The 19845-nt window shown below is 50.0% G+C and overlaps 2 protein-coding genes across 8 annotated transcripts in view; one reads left to right on the plus strand and one right to left on the minus strand.

Moving 5' to 3' along the window:
* Positions 1-93: 93 nt before the first annotated feature.
* CC2D1B (coiled-coil and C2 domain containing 1B) lies at positions 94-14050 on the plus strand. 5 transcript variants are annotated; one of them, XM_047725415.1, is made up of 26 exons: positions 100-247; positions 1033-1156; positions 2013-2099; positions 3692-3836; positions 4835-4941; positions 5321-5479; positions 5912-6037; positions 6206-6365; positions 6573-6754; positions 6927-7002; positions 7110-7220; positions 7301-7431; positions 7645-7717; positions 7923-8053; positions 8451-8586; positions 8672-8844; positions 9240-9365; positions 9868-9926; positions 10015-10131; positions 10434-10507; positions 10643-10701; positions 10924-10975; positions 11415-11514; positions 11681-11771; positions 12995-13124; positions 13356-14050. In XM_047725415.1, exons 3-25 carry the CDS (start codon positions 2034-2036, stop codon positions 13121-13123), a joined length of 2583 nt encoding a protein of 860 aa, XP_047581371.1. In that variant the 5' UTR covers positions 100-247; positions 1033-1156; positions 2013-2033; the 3' UTR covers position 13124; positions 13356-14050. The 5 variants fall into 5 exon arrangements, with proteins under 5 accessions (XP_047581370.1, XP_047581374.1, XP_047581375.1 ...); XM_047725414.1 differs by lacking the exon at positions 1033-1156 and having other exon boundaries at positions 94-247; XM_047725418.1 differs by lacking the exon at positions 1033-1156 and having other exon boundaries at positions 94-247; positions 13361-14050.
* Positions 14051-15348: 1298 nt separating this feature from the next.
* The window catches only part of ZFYVE9 (zinc finger FYVE-type containing 9), a 211978-nt gene continuing 207481 nt past the window's right edge, over positions 15349-19845 (minus strand). For all 3 annotated transcript variants that reach the window (XM_047725413.1, XM_047725411.1, XM_047725412.1), the window contains one exon: positions 15349-18740. In XM_047725413.1, the coding sequence (XP_047581369.1) occupies positions 18579-18740 (162 nt within the window). In that variant the 3' untranslated portion in view covers positions 15349-18578. The remainder of the gene's footprint in view (positions 18741-19845) is intronic.

A 19845-nucleotide genomic window follows, 5' to 3' on the forward strand; every position in this document is an offset into this window, starting at 1 on the left:
AAAACCTCACGCTTCGAGTCACCTGTTGGAAGGTCACGCCCCCCTCGTTTTGCGCATGCGTATTGCGCGCCTTACGGGCTGTGGAGTCACGTGTTAGAGCGCGAGCCGTCTCCCGCAGGGTCGCTTCCTGTCACGGCTGCTGCCCGCGCCGCCGCCGCCGCCGCCGCCGCCGCCGCCCGGGGGCCGCGGGAGCCCTGGGCGGTGCCAGGCGGGATCAGGCCCAGGCTGGTTTCGGATCCGGCGTGAGGTATGCAGCGTACCCGCACCCCGGCGAGGGGAGATACAGGGCTGCGGGGGAGATGGAGGCGCTGGGGCAGGGCAGGGCGGCGCGTCCTGCAGCGCAGCAGTGGGGTCCCTTGGCTTCGCCTCCCCTGCGCCCTTCGCTGTCTTCTCTTTTGAGTCCCAGCCCAGCACCGACGCTCCCTGCCCGAAGCCCCGGAGCCGCAGACTCGGCCTTTCCGACCTCGTTTCTTCCCCGAGTCCGCTCATTTCGAGCCCCCGGCTCAGGTGACGGCCGGCCATTCCCCTAAGTCAGCGAACTCTGACGGCTGGAGTCACCCTGAGCGCCTCCTCCCGTGCGCCCACAGCCAGCTAACCTCGGAGCCCTGTTGATTTTACCCTCTAAGTGTGAAATCCAGCCGCTTCTCTGCATCCCCGACGCCACCCCCGCGCTCCCCTCCGCTCTCCACGTTCACGGGGACCGTTGCGAGATGCTCGGTGCCAAGAAGGCTTCCAGCCTCCTCTTCCCGTCTGCAGCCAGAGGGAGGTTTCTGAATTGCCCATCCGGTCCCGTCACGTCCACTGCCCTCACGCCCGTGCCCAGATCCTTAGACTTAAAGGATTTCCCGTTTTGCCTCCTGTACGGATTGTCAGCTTCTTGTGTGCTATTTCCCGTCTCACACTTTTATGCCCCAGTAATCCCAGGTCTTTAGCTTCTGCAGATCAAGTTGTTTCTCAGTTCGGAACCATTATCAGGTTGTTCCCTCTGGAATTCCATAACCCTTCCTTACCCCCAACTTTTTCATGACTCAGCACAAGCATCACTTTGTCCATGAAGCCTTTTCTCTCTGCTCGATAAGTGGCGGCTCCTGGGGATACAGGGCCCCTGCAGCAGCCCTGTGTGGTTTTAGTCCATTGTCAAGGCTGTCTCCACCATGTAAGTGCACTTTGAGGGCTGAGACGGTGTCAGAGGCATTCCTTCTCTTGCAGTGCCCAGCACACGTTCTTTCACATAGTAGGTCCTGTGAAAGGTTGTGAGATCTTTGAATCAGAATGCTGACTCAGATTTCTCTGGAGCAGAACAGTCCAATAGAACTTTCTGTGGTGATGAAAATGTTCAGCTGGCCAGTGGAAGCCACTAGTTGAACTAGATTTTAAATTTTTTTTTTTTAAGATTTTATTTATTTATTTGACAGAGAGAGATCACAAGTAGACAGAGAGGCAGGCAGAGAGAGAGAGAGAGAGAGGGAAGCAGGCTCCCTGCCGAGCAGAGAGCCCGATGCGGGACTCGATCCCAGGACCCTGAGATCATGACCTGAGCCGAAGGCAGCGGCTTAACCCACTGAGCCACCCAGGCACCCCTGGATTTTAAATTTTAATTTAAAGTTAAGTTGCCACATATGGCGACCATGTTTGACAACACAGCTTTAGAGCCTTTCTGAATCCTATCCAGCCTTGCACAAACCTGGTTCCTGAATCTGCCTTCCTGTGCCGCTCCCCCTCACTCAGGCTCTTGGGTTTAATCCAAATTGGTTAGTCATATTCAGTAAGTTCTTACTGTGTGTCCACACTCTCCACTTAAACCCATTAACAGGTGGGCCCCATCCCTTCCACCTCCCATGTTGCTTGCTCCAGTGCTATGATTCCAGTGACAGTATTCCATCCTTTGGTATTCAAGATTGCCTTTCTTCTCTGATTTGACAGTTTAGGAGCCACACCCTACCACACGTAGTGCTATTGGGGCTGGGGCTTTGTAGCCTGCTCCAGTCTGAGTCTCTTCCCCTCACCATCAGACAGGTACCTAGGCTGTCAAGATGCCAGGGCCAAGACCTCGGAAAGGACACCAGGCCAGTGGCCAGGGTGTGGCAGCTGCAAAGCAGGTATGGATATTGCCTCTTCCACTCCCAGGCCAGTCTGGGGTAGGGGGCTTTCTAGACGGCTTGATCACCTGTTTAGTTTCCCCATTAGTCCAGAGATTTTGAACAGTTCCTCCTGGAGTTGGGAGAACTGTTAGAGACCCTCTGACTAGCCCCTGTCACTCTCATGTAGGGGATGAGGTGTGAACTCTGCTGTGTTTCAACTCAGGCACCCTCCTGCCATTGCCATCTCTATATGAGTGTTCTGAAGGGTTCAGGAGCCACAAAATTTAGGGTGTTCTGGTGGGGTGTCATCACTGTCATGGGTTTCTCATTTAGGGCCATGATTTTGCTTGCCAGACAAGGATGCCAGAGCTTGAGAACTGTGGCAACTGGAAGAGTTTTACTGCTTAGGGACACAAGGCTGTGGCCCAGGTGGGAGATAGAAATCTGCCCTCCAATCTGCTCCTTTTACTTCTTCTGGGCCCAGGTTCTGAGACTTCTTAGTCCGTTTTTATTGTCTTAAAAGAGGTGGGTAAGGGAGCTTGTGGAATAAAGAGCATAGACTGAAATCACAAAGACCTTTATTTTAAATGCTGTCTCTGGCACTTATAAGACTGTGTTTCAGTTTCGTCTGAGCATGGAAATAGAAATAGGGCAACCTTTTCCTAGAGTAGTCAAGTTCTTAGGGACAGAGTAGAATGGTGGTTGATGGAGTGGTGGGGGGAAGGGGAGTTGTTGAATAGGTGAAAAGAGTTCTGTGGATGGCTGGTGGCAGTGGAGTACAACAGCATGAAGGTACTTAATGCCACTGAACTGAACACTGGGAAATGGTTAAGGCGAGGGGCGCCTGGCTGGCTCAGTCGGTAGAGCATGCAACTCTTGATCTCAGGGTCCTGGGTTCAAGCCCAATATTGGACATAGAGCTTACCTTAAAAAAATGGTTAAGGTGATAATTTTGATGTTACATGTGTTTTGTTTTTTAAAGATTTTATTTACTCAGAGAGAGAGTGTGCGCAAGAGCCGGGGGTGGGGGGAGTGTTGCAGAGGGAGAAGGAGAAGTAGACTCCTCACTGAGCAGGGAGCCCAATGTGGGGCTCCATTCCAGGACTCCAAGATCATGACCTGAGCCCGTGACCTGAACCAAAGGCAGACCCATAACCAGCCAAGCCACCCAAGTGCCCCTTGTTTTCTTTTAAGGTTTATTTTTAAGTAATCTCTACACCCAGTGTGGGGCTCGAACTCACGACCCCGAGATCAGGAGTCACAGGCTCTTCCAACTGAGCCAGTGAGATGCCCCTATTATATGTGTTTTACCACAATTTAAAAAAAAAAAAGAATGTCTCAGGGTTATGGGAATTAATGAAGATAATCATGTAGAATGCTAAGTACATGCCTGACAGCTAGTACTCATGTGGTCTGAGTAATAATAATGGCAATGGTAGTCTTACTGGGTTGTTTATAGTCACTAGGGAGATAATTTTCACAAAGGCTAATGTTGTAGGCTTCATTTTCCCTGTCCTCACCTTGGGCCTCACACATAATAAAGGAGCCTAAGACTGGCTCTGGGACTGGTCCTCATTGTGTGGTTCCTAAGAACCCTTCTCTCCTCGCAGTTGGGGCTCTTTGTGGAGTTCAGCCCTGAGGACATGCTGCTGGGGATGGAGGAGACTGAAGATGACGGAGATCTTGAGGCTGAACTGCTGGCCCTCACTGGGGAAGCAGGGGCTTCAGGCAAGAAACCCACAACCAAGGGGCAGGGTGAGTTTGTGACACTGGGCTGGCCCATTGCTGGGTCCAGACGGGTTTAGGCAGATGGTAGAGAGGGTTCTCTCCTCACATCTGGAAGGATGTGAGATCACCTGGTCCTTCTGATATCCATCCTTCGGCAGCCCTCCCACCAAGAGGCTGTCTTGCCCTGCTCCTACACCTGTGTGATGGAATCTCAGTCCTCTGACTGTGCCTCTCCGCATTATGGACAGTCAGCAGTCTGATTCTCAGACAGACTCACCTCTCTGTCTTAGCCCTAGCCAAGGCCCATTACAGAGGAGGAGCTCAGCACAGACCACACTGAGCACATAATAAGTGTATAGAAATTGTGTTGAATGAATAAGTGGAATCCCCCTCCCCAGCCTGGAAGAGGGCAGAGACCTGAAGCCTGGGAGGATCTGAGCGTCCCACCTTTGTTTTAGCAAGAACCACCCCCACCATCTCGTGCCCCTGAGATGAGGACAGTGGGAGATGCTGGGAAGGGCATCACTGGTCTGGGAGACCCATGGCCCTTACTTCTCTGTTGGTCCAAACACACTTTGGAGTTAGATGAGCCTGGGTTTGAATCTTGGCTCTGCCATTTACGAGGATTGCAGTGTGAGGAAAATTAACACGGATATTATTATCAGTTCACTCATATAAAAAGGGAATAGTATTACCTATCTTGCAGAATTATCGTGAAGCTCCATTGGATGTTAAAAATCTTTACATGTGCTAAAAGTGTGGTTGGGGAATGGATGGACAGGTCTATGAATAACTATGACAACAAAAAATGCCAAGAAGGGAGCATTCCCAGGAAGCTTCCCCACCTTTTCCTAGGGTCTTTTGAGCTGGGTAATAAGGAAAAGCAGGAATTTTCCAGGTGGGACTTTGGCTGTGGAAGGGAAGGAGGATTCTATTTGGGTGTGTCTTGCTGGTACAGTGGATTGAACACCCTCCTCATGGACCTTTTCTGCCTGCCCTGACCCTCTGTGACCCTCTTCCATCAGCCCCCCTGCCTATGGCCCACATCGAGAAGTTGGCTGCAGACTGTATGCAGGATGTGGAGGAGGAGGAGGAGGAGGAGGAAGGGCTGGAGGAGGATGCAGACTTGCTGGTGGGTCTGCCACGCTGGTGTCTGAGGGCTCTGTGATCAAGCCTGTGGAGGAGGCCTGGGGTTTGTTTCTGTGTGTGTTTTGAGGTTGAGTGAGTGCCTTGCTCTTCTTGGGCCCATTTTCCTAACTGCAGTGTGAGACTGGTCTTTTTTGATGTCTGGTCTGAACTATGCAATCAGAGATTTTTCCGATTTGGAGTTTTCACTGTTTTGAAGGCTCTCCTTGGTCAGATTAAAGGAGTGTTTTGGTAAAGAGTACGCAGTGATAGGCACAGTGACTGATGCTGGGAAATATTGCTGGGGGAGAGGGTCCTTTATTCTCGTATGCTGTCATGGGTATGTCTCTGTGGTTCCCAAGCTCCTGAGACTTGTGTCTCCCCAGACTGAGCTGCAGGAGGTCCTGGGTGCAGATGAGGTGACTGGGCCCCTGGATGGTGATAAGACAGCTAGTCCAGGTGGCTCTGAAGAGGAGAAGGGACAGGAAGACACTGAAGCTCCAGTACAGACAGCTCTGCTAACAGCTTCGATCCCAGCAGCTCAGGTAGGTTCTGGAGGGATACTGTGTGCCTCTGATGCCACTTTGTGTCTGTATGTAACGTGCACGTTGCATGGCTTGCGTAGGAAGGCTGCAGTAACCCTTTCCAGGGTCCTCCTCCAGCAGCTTCTCCATGCACAGGCAGAACATGAGAAACTGCTTGGTGGCTGGCCAGCCTCAAAGGCCTCTCTCTTCTCCCAGACCACCCCCTGCAGTCGTTTCCTGGCCTCCACAGATTGTCTAAGCCTCTATGTTTTCCTCTGACATGGCCTCTGGCCTCTCCAGTGCATCTTTGCCTCCCACCTTGAGGCTTTTAGGCTCTTCCTTCTCCTTGAATCCAAGAGCTCCATTTTTCTGGGGCAGCTTCCTTGCAGGGAGGGAGCAGCAAGGGCCTAGCTGGCCCTGGAGTGGCCATGCCCTGAACTGAAGTATCTACAGGCTGGAGGGCCTCGGGGGCTGCAGGCTCTTCTGGAGGATCGGATCCACAACTACCGGGAGGCTGCAGCCAGTGCCAAGGAGGCAGGTGAAGCAGCCAAAGCCAGGCGCTGTGAGCGTGGCCTAAAGGTGGGTTGGGCCTAGCCAGAGAGCAGGGCTGGGAGGAGCGGGGCTGAGGGCACTGGGTAAAGCAGCAAGGGGGAGGCTTCCCCATCAGCCTTGTGAAGGATTCCTGGCCTGTGTTCAAGCAGAGTTCAGGCTGTGCTGGCTGGCTGAGCTTCTGGTTCTCTCCCTCAGACTCTGGAGGCCCAGCTGGCTGCTGTGAGGAAAGGCAGGAAGATCAGTGAGGATGAGATTCCACCTCCAGTGGCCTTGGGCAAGAGACAGCCTGTCCCCCAGGAAACAACTGACAGAAACCCAGAGGCAGATACCCCAGCTCCCTTCACCATGGAGCCAGGTATCTGGAGACATTTCAAGTCCTGGCCCAGTCTCTGAAGCCAGAGCTCATGGCCTGCTTCCCCATCCTGCCACACTGTCCACTGTCATCAGTTGCACCTACTAAAAGGTCGTCACACCACCCACACCTGTAGGCACTGGGAACCCAGGGTGTGCACCTTCTGCTTTGACACTCATGCTCCTTCTGTGGGCTTTTGTTTCTTAATAGACAAGTCCTCCCAGATGGAGACAAGCCTCTTGGGTGGTCCTGGCATTTCTGCCCCACCTGATTCAGACCCAGACCCACAGGCCCTGTTGTTGGCTCGACAGAGAGAGTACAAATTGGCTGCCCTGAATGCCAAGCGGGCTGGAGACGTAGACCGTGCCCGGGAGCTCATGAGGATCGGGAAGGTATGACGTCTGACTCAAGCTCTGTGTGCAACCCCTTGTTTCACAGATGGGGGCAAGGACCTGCTCAAGGTCACGCATATAGACTGAGCATGAGTGAGACTGGTCTGAGGGGGGAGTTTTTTCAGCAGAGAGGTTCCCAGGCTTATGCCCACACCTCCTTTTCCTACTGTAGAGATTTGGTGCAGTCCTAGAGGCCCTGGAGAAGGGACAGCCTGTGGACCTGAGTGCCATGCCCCCCGCACCAGAGGGTCAGTGTGGAGACAGTGGGGTGGGACCTGCTCAGACTGGGATTGGGAAGTTTCAGGGCTGGGACTGGTCATGCACCTCCACCTCCACCTCTCTTCTGGGTCCCCAGATCTGAAGCCCCTTCCACAGGCTTCCAGAGCTCTCACAGCACCCTCAGCTGTATCCCCAGCAGTGGAGCGAGTGCAGCCAGTGATGGCCTCAGACACTCCAGCAGCCCCAGGTAGGATGGGATGGTGGAACTGCGGAGTGGGGACCTGGGGAGGTGCAGCAGAGCTGATGCCATCTCTTTTCTCCTTGAAGGGGTCCCCGCTGAGCCACAAACGGTGCTGGATGCCCTGCAGCAGAGACTGAACAAGTACCGGGAGGCAGGCACCCAGGCCCGGAGCAGTGGGGACGAGCGCAAGGCGCGGATGCATGAACGCATTGCTAAGGTGGGCCCACAGCTGCCCTGCCCTGTGTCGGCCTGTCTCCCCGGGCGGCTACTCTGTGTTGCTGCCGCTAGTCTTTGAATCTCCATCTCTCTGTCTCTCTGGAGTTCCTGCTGCTTCAGGGGCTCTTTTTCCCTTTGGGGCTGCTTTCTGTCTTCCTCCCCGTGTGGAGCCTGCAGACTGCTGCCCACTGTAAGGCCCTCCCTTCCCTTGCAGCAATATCAAGATGCCATTCGAGCACACCGGGCAGGACGGAGGGTTGACTTTGCCGAGCTGCCTGTTCCTCCAGGTGAGTGGGGCTTGGCCTAGGGGCTTTATGAGGAGGTCCCTGAGCAAGATAGGGGGAGAGGGAAAGATTTTCTCCCATATTTGCCTCCACTTTGTAGAAGCCGTCCATCCCAGCCATGGCCAGAAGACCCAGCTAAAGCCTGCAGCAGCCTAGAGCTTCCCTAAGGCCACCCTCCCCCTCTGCTAGCTGTCTCTGTCTTGCACAGGGTTTCCCCCCATTCCTGGCCTGGAGCCCACCACGGGCACTGAGGACGACGCAGTGGCAGCTACTTTAGCAGCTGCCCAGAAGCTGGTTTCCGCAGAGGATACAGCCCCAGCAGAGGAAAATGAGGATGAGGTTTGGCTGAGGGCCTGAGACTCCAGGGGTTGGTTGGGGGGAAAATAACAGATGAGGGATAAACCCAGACTAGTTCATACTAACGAGCCCAGCGAGGTAGGTAAGCTTTCTTCTATTTTACTAGGAAAAAATCGTGGCCAAGTGCACGCAGCTAGGAGTTAGCAGAGCTAGATTCAGACCAGCGTCTTTCAAACTCCAGGGCCCAGGTTCAGTCCCCATTACCCTGCTGTTTCCTACTGGGAAGGTTTTGAAGCTGCTTCCAGCTCTGAGATTCTCTAGGGCCCAGGAGGGAAAGCCATTCATTTCAGGTTATACAGCAGGTTAGTGCAGCATTAGGCAGAGAGCCCAGGTCTGGGAGATGCTACAGCCTGGGCAGGGAGCAGATCCCCTTTGACAGCTTCCTGGGCACCTGCAGGATGAGTCCCCAGCCCAGGCCCCAGTGGCCAAGAAGCCAGTGAAGCCTGTGGTCCCTTCATTCCGGGCCGTGTCTGAATCCAAGGCCTCAAGTTCTAAGGAGTCAGTGAGTCCGTCTGGTGAGTTTGGGGAGAAGAGGGCTGGAAGGGTGAGGGCTCTCATGAGGGATAAGCCTGGCTCTAACCATTGTCCTTTATCCTTTAGTGCGGGAGCAGCTTGCATTGCTAGAGGCACGGAAACTGCAGTACCAGCGGGCAGCGCTGCAGGCCAAGCGTGGCCAGGACCTGGAGCAGGCCAAAGCCCATCTGAGGGTAGCCAAATGCCTCGAGGCTCAAATCACCCAGGTACGAGCTGGCCGACCTGTGGACCTCTCCAAGGTGAGTCTCACCTCATTGAGCAACAGGACTTCTCAGGCAGAGGGGGCATTTGGCAGCCTTGACAGACAGGGAACGAAGCAGCTATGTGGAGGGGGTGGGGTACAGCTAGGATAGGGTGACACCTGGGAAAGGGCTTGTTCCTTATACTACTCTATCCCATGGCCCCAAGAGAGGCCAGGGAAGGCCGGACGGGCTGCCTGTGGTCAGAAATGACAAGGCAGGGCAAGGCTAGTGGAAAGTGGAGCATTGTGGCAGCCTGGGATAGAATGGGAGGCAGTGAGTTCCCATCATTGGAGGTTAGCACTGGGGAAACGGTTTGGATTTTGCATTTGTTAGGCTCAGTAGAGGAATAATCTGACTCTTGGGGCCCCTGAGGGGCCTTGTGACCTGGGCAGGTGCCTTCACCCTTGACGGATGAGGAGGGGGACTTCATCCTCATTCACCATGAGGACCTGCGACTCTCCCAGAAGGCTGAGGAGGTGTATGCCCAGCTACAAAAAATGCTTCTGGAGCAACATGAGGTCAGTGGACTGCTTGTCTATCTTCCGCTTTCTCTGCCCACAGCCCCTTCAGGGAAAGGTGTAGTGCTCAGGTCAAACAGGCCTGGATTCAAATTCTAGTTCTTCTACTTATTGGTTGTGACCACAGGGAAAATACTTTGAAGATGGGAACAAGAGAGAAGTGTGAAGGAAGATGGATGTGTGTGTGTATTTCTGTATGTGTATATCTGTCTGAACTGTTGCCTTTAAGTCTGTTTCTGAAGTGATGTTTCTGTTAGGTTTTGAGGGAAGGATAGGAATTTGCTAAGTGAATTCTGGGGAATGGCTGTCCTCAAAAGAAAACAGCAAAAACTTGGGCAGAAAGGTGTGATAGAACTTGGGAACAGTGGCCTTGGAGTATGTGCTGGAGGAAGGAGGGCTGAGGCTACAGAAGAAGGTTGGAGCTTTCAGAAATCAGGCCTCAAATGCCAACCTAGACAGGCTTACTGTGGGCTCTGGAGTCACCCTAGGTCCTTATTTTCAGAAGTGTCTGCTGTTCTCCAAGCAGTTCATGCACCAGGGCAATGTGGCTGAGACTACCAGGTAAGTGCCAGGCCTGGGGCTGGAGCTTACTGGGTGGGGAGGAGAAAATGAGCCCTGCCATGTTGATGGGTCCACCCATCCCTGTCAGGTTTGAGAATCTCGCTCAGGACCGCAAGAAGCAGCTTGAGATCCTGCAGCTGGCCCAGGCCCAGGGTCTTGACCCTCCCAGCCATCACTTTGAATTGAAGACATTCCAGACTGTGAGGTGCCAAAGCCTAAGTGAAACTGTGGCTCCATGCAGGGACAGGACTGGGGAGGAATGGGGTGTGGTTGTCCGCCTGCGAGAAGCTCAGAGCTGTGGTGGCTGTGGAAGGAACTTCGGACTGGGGGTCATGTAGGTCTGAGGTCTGTGTACTGGCTCTGCTGCTGTTCTCCCAGACACGCTTTGCTTCCCTGGGCCTACTCTCCTGACCACCTCCCAGTGAGGCAGGCAGGCAAGCAGGCACTGGAAGAGGGGACCTTTTCCTACCACTCTCCTTCACTTTGTTCTTTTCTTCTTGGTTATAGGATCTTCTCAGAACTCAACAGTACAGAAATGCATCTGATCATTGTCCGGGGGATGAACCTCCCAGCCCCTTCAGGTAGTCCTAAGGCCTTGTCTGCTCCAGGCTCTTGCCCAGGCACTTCACCCCTGGCCAATAGAGAGGCACTGGCTCTCCCTTCATATCAAGCACAGGGCTCCTGGCTCCTCCTCCTGACCCCTTTCTCCTTCACAGGGGTGACTCCTGATGACTTGGATGCCTTTGTGCGGTTTGAGTTCCACTACCCTAACTCGGTGAGGTTCAGGTAGAGGTAGGATCCCCTGAACCCCCTCTTCTAGGACCCTGTGCTCAGTTTCTCTGCATTCCCTGGGAGGTCTGGCTGCTGGGAAGGGTTTGAAGACCCTTGAGTACATTCCTTACAGGGCGCAGTCACTTCCCTCAACATGGATTTATTTAGCCTAGAGCTCTTTGCCCTATAGAGCAACTATAGGACTTCTCCCATCTTACTGCTTTAGGACCAGGCTCAAAAAAGCAAAACAGCTGTGGTGAAGAACACAAACTCTCCAGGTGAGAACTGCTTTCTCCTCCCGCTCGCTCTCATGAGTGTGTGCAGCACTTTTGTTTTCAGAATGCTTTCGGGTCTTACCTTAGTTGGTTTACTCAACTTGGGAAGTAAGGCAGTTGGGGAAACTGAGGCTCAGGGAGGTAGAGGAACTTGCCTAGGGCCCCACAGCAAGGAGGTGGTAGAAATGGGACTTGGATCCAAGTTCTTCACATTTTGGTAGAATCTGTGTCTAATAAGAGTGCAAAAATTATGTGGGCTTCCAAGGCCAGGACCTAAGAACTCTACCACCTTCTGGTGGCAGTTACTCTGAATTGCAGGCAGAGAGTGGCGGGGGCCGGGGGGGGGTTGCGTAGGGGGTAGGCCAGCTGTGAGCCTCTGTTTCCACTTCGTCAGTTAATCTTGGGAGCTCAAGCCACTTCTTGTCTTCTTCCATTCTTGCAGAATTTGATCAACTCTTCAAACTAAACATCAACCGAAATCACCGGGGCTTCAGGAGGGTGATCCAAAGCAAAGGAATCAAGTTTGAAATCTTCCACAAAGGGTGAGGCCCTGGTCAGTTATGCTGCCAAGATGGCTGGAAGGAAGGAATAGCTTCTGTTGCTGCCCCTACTGCTTCTCAGTTTTCCTGCAGTGGGCCCAGTTGTCTCAGTGCTGCCTTCTTCCCTGCTCTTCCTGGTCTGATACTCTGTTGATTCTTGGTTCCCCAGATCCTTCTTCAGAAGTGATAAGCTGGTTGGCACAGCCCACGTGAAGCTGGAGCGGCTGGAGAATGAGTGTGAGATCAGAGAGATTGTGGAGGTAGGATGGGCAAACCAGAGGGCCTGGCAAGTAAGAGCCAATATTCATTGAACAACAGTCCCTATTGTAGGTTTCTGGTGCCCATTCATTATAAGACATGCATAAAAGTGCTGTAGACTAGGCAAGGCACTCCCTTGCCACAAATGTAGAGATCGACAGGGTTTGAGAAAATTCCATAGCAACACTGGACAAGAAGTAGTGATACTCTTTCCGCAATACTCTGAGTCACCTAAGTTCCCAGGGATGGTGGATTAGAGGGGTTTTAGGGATCTGAATGTTGCTGTCAACTTGGCATGCACAAATTCCTGGGTTTGGTGGGGGCAGAGTTGTGTTTGGGGCAGTTGTCTAGCAGCGTGATAAAGTGGAACAAGCTCTGGGCATAAAGCTGATAAGTAGTTCCAGATTGGGGACCCCTCCAGAATGTAGGTAGTCTGTGTTTAGGATTGGCTCCAGACAGCTCCTTAAACTCATTGAACTCACTGAATTTCACAGGCAGGGGCTCTGAGAGCTTGTTTCTGATGGGAGGACACGAAGGTCCAGCGAGAAGCGTGTTCCATAAGCACATATATTCATGCCCCTGGCAGGCTTCAGCCCAGATCCTTACTGATGCCTTTATAGGCTGGGGCTTTCCCCACCACGTGTGCCTGTCCCCACTCCTGGCCTGTCTCGGGGGAGACGTTCTCAAGCAGCGCCTGCTCTGTATTGGTCCTGCTGCAGGCGGGTGTGCTGCTTGAGCCCGTAGCAGTGTTTAGTGCTGCAGCTGCCCAGGCTCCGGCCAACAGGGAAAGCAGTGTAGTGGGTGGAAAGAAACTCTTTGCCTGGGTTCTAGTCCCAGCCTTGCCGCACAGTGGCTATATAACCTTACCATTCACTTCATTCTGCACTGTCTGTGAAGTGTGGGCTTGGGCTTGGTGGTTTTCAGGCTGTAGCTTGAAGCCAGACCATTTTTTCCAGGAGCTGCCATGGGGAAACTGAGAGGACAGAGCTCTGGGTTTCTTATCTCCACTTCAGAGCATTGATTTTTAGTCGGACTTACATGTTACTTTTTGTAAGCCAACCTAAAACCACCAAGAAGCAGGAGTGCAGGGTGGTCACAAAATGGAGACTCCTGTGTCGGCACTGCAGGACACTCCTTCCTCTCCTGACTTAGGAGCCTAGGGAGCTGTGTGCTCCCAGCCCCTGCCCCCTCTTAGTCACCATTCCTCTCTCTGTGGTCTTCACAGGTCCTAGATGGAAGGAAGCCCACTGGGGGCAAGCTGGAGGTGAAGGTGAGGCTGCGGGAGCCTCTTAGTGGCCAAGACATGCAAGTAGTCACTGAGAACTGGCTGGTCCTGGAGCCCAGGGGCCTGTAAGGTGGGCAGCTGCCTGAGTCCTTGAACCTTTGCCCTTAGATTCTTCTAGTATTCCCTTTTCTCATCTGTATGGACAACCAAGAGGCAAAACTTGGGTAGGGCTTGGGATAAGTTTATCATGATCCTCAAGAGAACTGGAGATCCCAGATCTGTCTGCAGGAAATCTTCTCTAAACTCTTTGCATGTTCACTGTGGTTTAGACTTACTACATATGCTTTGTGCCCTTGTGCAGGAGACCGTCCGTCTCGGGAGAGGAGACAGGCCAGCGACTGTGTGCGGGAGCATACTTTTCCCAGGCTTTGTACATAAGGAAGATGCTGCTACACAAGCACCAAAGATCTGTGAAGTATGTGCATTACTGATCACACAGCCCTGGCCTTTCCCGTTGCTGGCCCCTCCCTGGGCCTCCACCACAGCAGGCTGGATTCCAGGAGTCCCTTCCCCCTTCCACTGCCTCCCTTTCCAGCAGGGCAAAGGTAGCCTCATTGCTCTGTGCCATGGAGTCTTCTATCCCCTTAACCTTGTGTAGCAACTGTGTGTAGCTTAACCCCAGCCCCCAGTTGCAACATTTTTGGATGTGCCTTTAAAAGATCTAACTAAGGGATGGGAGAACTTGAGGGTGATCGGGAACGCCCCCCCGGCCTAGGGTAGGGGCAGGGTTCCGTGACTCCACTTGGTCAGTGGCAGCCTGTCCCACTCAACTCAGTTTACCCCAGCTGTGCCTGTGCCTTGGTTCCTGACTGCTGCTGTCCTAGCCTCCCTGCTTCCCAAAGCTCGCAGTAGAGGAGGGAAGGGACATTCAGGAATGTGGTGCTGGGAAGTAAGGGCAAGGATGCATCTCGGGTTTGGTCCATGCACCTAAGACTAAACGACTGTTAACTGGAAGAAAAAAAAAAAAGAAAAAAAATATATAAATATATAATTTTATCTAGCTGTTTTTATTTAAGAAAGTAGGTCTAATTCATTATGGGATTTTACATTCTATATGCAGAGTAACTATCAAAGTCCTGAATAAAAGCTCTATTCCCTGTCACCTTTAAAAGGCAGAGTGGCAGTAATGTTTGTTAATTGACAGAAACTGCAGCTGTGGCTTCCTCTCTGAAGGAAGCATAAGTCTTCTGCTGATCACCTAGAGAAATACCTTAGTTGCTTCCCAAGAAACTCTCCTTTGGCTTTTTCTGAATGGATGGAGACAACGGAGGGGTTTGTAGTTACAATAGATTTAGATTTAATATTCAAAACTGCAATATTCTACATGTCTTAGAAATAAACTTCAACATCTTTTTTTTTTCCTCTTCCTTTTTTGAAGCATTAGGTTCTACAAAGCATTCCTCAGTATTTTTTAAAGGCTATGAGTGAAGCAAATACATTCAGCTCACTGGTCACTATGCATAAGCACCGTTCAGGGTCTGAGCTGTTTGTGTCTTACCAGGATAGGGCTGGACCATGCTTCCTGCCTTAAGAGCAGAGCTATTCATGGGTAACAGAACAGGAATGACAAAGGACTTATTTTCTAAAAGTTTTCTGGCCAGTCTTACTTACCTATCAGTGAACTACCAAACTTTCTACAGATGTGAGAGCTAACACTAAATTGCAGTCATATCTGTGTGTCAAGCAGTAATCTAGAATGAAAAAGGTTGTTATTAGCCTTTACAAGGTGGCCTAGAGCAAAGAGGGGTGGTCAGGAGGATTCCTGCCCTAACCTAGTGTTCCCCTAAGGGTTTGCACCCCACCCCATGCTTACTAAGGGGCCGGATAGACAGTTGTGATTATCCTCAGAGGTTCTAACCAGGTTTAAGAGTTTTTAAATTCACACCTCTGCTGGAAATGCCCTATTCTAATTTGATAGTAGTTTTCTGTGCCTCAGAGATTTCCCTTCACAACCTGTTTAACATCAGTCCATTTTATTACCCTTTGCTTTTGGAAAACAGAACCTCCAGGCTGAGAAAGGCAAGACAAAGCCGCCCACTGGAGTTGGAAACTGAGATTCTTAAAAGGCCTTTGTTGCACCCAAAGCATGCAGGGGTCATGGCTGCTGGGAGGAGCCTGCCCAGCTTCCTTGTCCTAAGATTTGTCTTAATGCAGCTCCCAGACATCAGAGATCTGTGACTTACGGGCAGTTGGGAATAAGTCACAACCCAAAGATCTTTACATTTTAAATTCTCTTTTTCAATCTAGTGCAAGACGTAAGTTCTTCAGCATTCATGAACTGAATAAAATACGGGAGAAATTTATCTTATTAAAAGGGCAAAATATTTGTGACCTTAACATCATTTTCCTTTCTGATAGTACCATTGTGAAACCCACATTGTTACTTCCAGATGCTGAGCATGTTTCCTAAATATTGTGGGTAGCTCCTAAAAGATCTTGTCCCTTAAGGTAGCTCCTCTTAGGATGAAACTGTGGGGCTGAAATTCGTAGAGCCAGGGAGCTTCGACCTGGTCCAGCTCCATCACAGACAGATACTTCCTTCTTAGGGCCTCAGCTTCCCCAGCTCTAAAGTGGGCATTATCATTCCTACTCTACTCCTCAGCCCTTCTGGCCACATATTCACTCCCTAAAAATCTCATTACATTATTAAATTAGAAACCACTACCACAAACATACTACAGAAACAATGTTCAGCATATTGCCTGATGACTGAAACACATTAGATGCAGAAATTATTCCCCAGGGATTAGTTATAATAGAAGTCAGTTCATTTGGAAATTTTGGGCCCACCAGCATTCAGGAACCATAGTAGGTGAGGGAAGACACTAGATGGGAGCCTACACAGGACAAAGTCCCATATTTCTGTAGCCCTGGAGACCAACAGGTGCTCAGAATGTGTTGATAAAAATACCTGGAGAACCTACATTGCCTAACATTTGGTAAGAATTCAATCAATATTTTTTAAATATTTAGTAAGTTACCAGACTGGCAATTATTTTCTTTGTAAGGAGCTTTATAGCTCAATCTTTATGTTCTAGAAATATTTCACTTATTTAGAAATGTGGGGTTTCAACCCTCTACTTTATATCATTCTTATAATACATAATTTATAGAAACAGATAAAACAAGGGAAAAAAGTAAACCAGCTTCGGTAACTTTATGCTCAACTCCACAAGATGATTTTACTAAACAAAGGATATTTTATACAATTGAGAATGGCCTTGACTATGCAGGGCCAGAGCTTGTCCTTAGTGGAATTCAAAAACTTGCACTGATCCAAAAGAAACAGCTACAACTGCAGCATGTACTGAGCATGAAGGTAAACTCTCACAGGAAAACGGAACCAGCTCCTGTAGAAGCTCTGCACTTCTAAGATATATGTAGACCATACTGGATGTTATACCCCAAACACATGCCCCTATTAAGTGTTTCCTGTTCTGTCAGGTTTGGTGGGTGATGGTTCTGGGGTTCAGTCCTTACACGTTGGTGTGCTCTAGGCATCTGCTTTTTTTTCCCTTAGAAGTTCTGAGTACCTCTGAGTCTCCGGGAAAGGTCACAATCACAGAGCTCTTTAGCTACCATCAACAAAGCTTATGGAGAGACAGAGGGTAGAATGTGAATCCTCCCTCCCCCCACCACCATGGAAGAGGGATGAACATACGTACAATGCCAGGTCTCTGGACCTCTGTTTGGAAAACTGCTCTGTTGTAGTTCCACAGCCTGTGACTGCCAAATGCTAAGCCCAACTCTAGGTGCCGGAAAAGACTCTCACTGCCCCAGAGGCCTGCATTAACTTCTAGGGGATTTTTAGTGCTATGCTTTTAGGGATGGACTGACTCCTGTTGGCCAGGGCTTCGAGAAGATGGCAGTGACAAGGGAGTTGCCCTAGTCCAGTATTTTCCAAACCAAGCTGTGAAATCCATTTGGTTCATGACTAAAAACGATTTTAACAGAGAAAATGATCACATATCAAGGGTAAACCGTATTTTGGTTTCTGATGCCACTCCTACTAAAAGAAAGCATGGCTGATTTGAAAGTTGAGGCAGGGTAAACAAGATAAGCTGAGAACATGTTCTTAGGTCAGAAAAGGAAGTGTTCAAAAAGAAAATGGTAGGAGCATATCACAAGGATGTAGGAGCTAGCTTGAAGGGGCTCTCTCTGGCCAAAGCTGAGACCATTTGAGCACCAAAATAATGAATTAGAGCTACTCAAAAAGTGATCCATGGGTCCCCAAGGAAAATTAAATGAATGAATAGGAGAAGAGGAAGGGCTTTTGCTTACAGATGACCAAGCATAACTGCTAAAGAATGCCAGGAATGCACAAACTGATTCTAATTATGAGAAAGCACAAAATGAGGCATTCTCTATTAAAAAATAGGATGGAGGAACCTATACTCACCACAAATACTGATGCCATAAAGGTGAGTCAGGGCAGCTACTTGCTGAGTCTGATCCTAGGCTGGAAGCTTTACTGGACAGAAAATGCTCCGAAGGATGTGACTGGACAGATGCTAGGTTCAAAGATCCTATTAATATTAAATTGACTGAAGTTGCAGTTATGCAGGATAACATTATTTTTAAAGAATTAAACATTATTGAGGAGTATATGACTATGATATATGCAACTTATTCTCAAATGCCTTAGTCTAGGGAGAAGGAGAAAGAGAAAGCTAGAGCAAATGAGACAAAATGTTAATATGTACATAGGAGAATCTAGGTAAAGTGTATGTAGGGTTATTTTATCTGCAATTTCCTTGAAAGTTTAAATTATTTCTCAAAATATTTTTAAAATGCCTCTAGTGTAGAACTAAAACTGCCTTGAGTGTATTCTGTCAGTTTTCACAGAAAGGCCCACTTCAATGCCTGCCATTCACTCGGGCAGATGCTGAGCAGTCCTGAAATCAGCTCTGCTATCCCAGTGACCTCACTTACACTGAGTCGCCCTCCTTGGATGGAAGAGATGATCCACTGGATCTCTGATTCACTTCAGTGAATAATCTGATAAAAAACAAAAATCTAGGTGTGAATTCTAGTGAAGTCACTGTGATGTAAGTGGGACAGAATCAGTGTGGAAGTTTCCTTTTTTATATCAATTCTGTACAAAGATTGCAAGACCAATGCTTCTTTTTATTTCCCCTCTGCCCTCCCAACCACATCCTTGGTGATGGTTGTACCCACTTGAGCATTTCTGAGCACAAGACCATAAGTAAATCTTAAAAGAGAGGAGCAGGATTTTTGTCTACAGTAATGGAAGGGGTTAGCGGCAAGGATAGCATAACTTGTGCAGTAACAGAAGCTGCCCAGATCTTCTTGGTGGACAATGCATAGAAGACTCAGAATTATGGAACATCTGTCCCCCCAACCACCCTCTCCCACCCCTGCCCCCAAACCCCCACTCCCACCCCACCCCCCCTATTTAATAGTGTTAACAAAAGCTTAATCTTCCAGTTCTAAAGTGCAAATGATTTGGGTATGACTGCTGTTGCAACAGGTCTGAACAGAAAAACAATGAAGTCCCCTCAGTCTATGCGATGTTTTCCAGAATATAAAAGATGAGTTCCATGACGATGGGGCCCTCACTGAGCTGGCAGGCCCCTCCATGGATCACCGGCACCAGAGCGCTGTCCAGATCATTCATGTATTGGGAGGGAAGGGGCTGGCCATTGCTTCCTGCTTGGTAGCCAACCTACGGCACAGAGAGAAGGGGATGACAGGTTACTGGACAGAGAAGGCTGGGGGCCAAGGAGGCTGAGCTGGAAAGGAGATGTCCTTGGCCACGGGGTAGAAATAGCAGTGAACACAAGGTTCTCCTTATCTTCCCTGAATTGTCATTTATTATCAGCCTGTCATGTATTCATTCTAACTTCGCCACTGGGTAGCTGAGACCTTCGGCAAGACACTTAACTGGTTAAGGCCTTAGTCTCCCAGGAAAGGGCAGGGAGCAGCACCCCCAGTATGGAATGTCCAGCAGTATGGAATGTCAGAAACGATACCTGAATCTTTGGTTGTGGAAATAAAATGAGAGATATACAAGGTACAACTAACTCCCTAATAGCAGGACCTGAACATCTGTTCTCCCATCCATTCATGCACCCACAAGCCATTTTCTGAGCACCTACACATACGTAGATTCAAAGATGAATATAACAGGGCCCCTGCCCTCAAGAAGCTCACACATTTAGCAGAAAATTGCTTGTTCTTTAATTGTTCTATGTAAGGCAATTCTCCAACCGGGTTATCAGTATCATTCAAGAAAGGACCAGGAGACCTCATTTGTATTATCCTGATACGCTTATTAGTACCGCACTGGTCAAGACCTTAGGTAGAAAATAAATACATTGACTGATGACTAGGCAGGAATTGGGGCCCGATCATAACCTTTCACATTTCCCTGATAGTGACACAACTCTGCATTCAAGCATGAACAGTGGGACATGTCACAGGGATCCAAAATCCCAAAAAAAAAAAAAAAAAAAAAAAAAAGATTAGAATATAGGGTCACAGGAGAGAGACACTGGGACAAGGAATTGGGGGGGGGGGGAGCAGATTGTTACTACAAACAGCATACAAAAATAGTAAGAAAGACAGGAAGGGAAGCCTGGCCATAGGAGACCCGAGCTGACAGGAAAACTAGTGGGCCAATGTATCTAGTCCTCATCCTCTGACAAGAGGGGAAATACGGACAGTCCTACCTTGAGGACTACGGGTGCAGAGGTCTGTCAGCAGAAGCCTGCTGCAACTGGATTGAGAAAACAGGATACGGGACAGCATGGGACCTGCTGGCTCAGGGC

This window comes from Lutra lutra, chromosome 4 (genome assembly GCF_902655055.1).
Source record: "Lutra lutra chromosome 4, mLutLut1.2, whole genome shotgun sequence".
Classification (NCBI taxonomy): Eukaryota; Metazoa; Chordata; class Mammalia; order Carnivora; family Mustelidae; genus Lutra; species Lutra lutra.

Excerpts from the sequence above, each read along its gene's own strand:
- CC2D1B (XM_047725414.1), top strand. The coding sequence starts at position 2,034 with ATGCCAGGGCCAAGACCTCGGAAAGGACACCAGGCCAGTGGCCAGGGT. Across the intron at positions 6,038-6,205 it reads GCTGTGAGCGTGGCCTAAAG|ACTCTGGAGGCCCAGCTGGC; the intron begins GTGGGTTGGGCC and ends TCTCTCCCTCAG. Across the intron at positions 7,003-7,109 it reads CATGCCCCCCGCACCAGAGG|ATCTGAAGCCCCTTCCACAG; the intron begins GTCAGTGTGGAG and ends CTGGGTCCCCAG.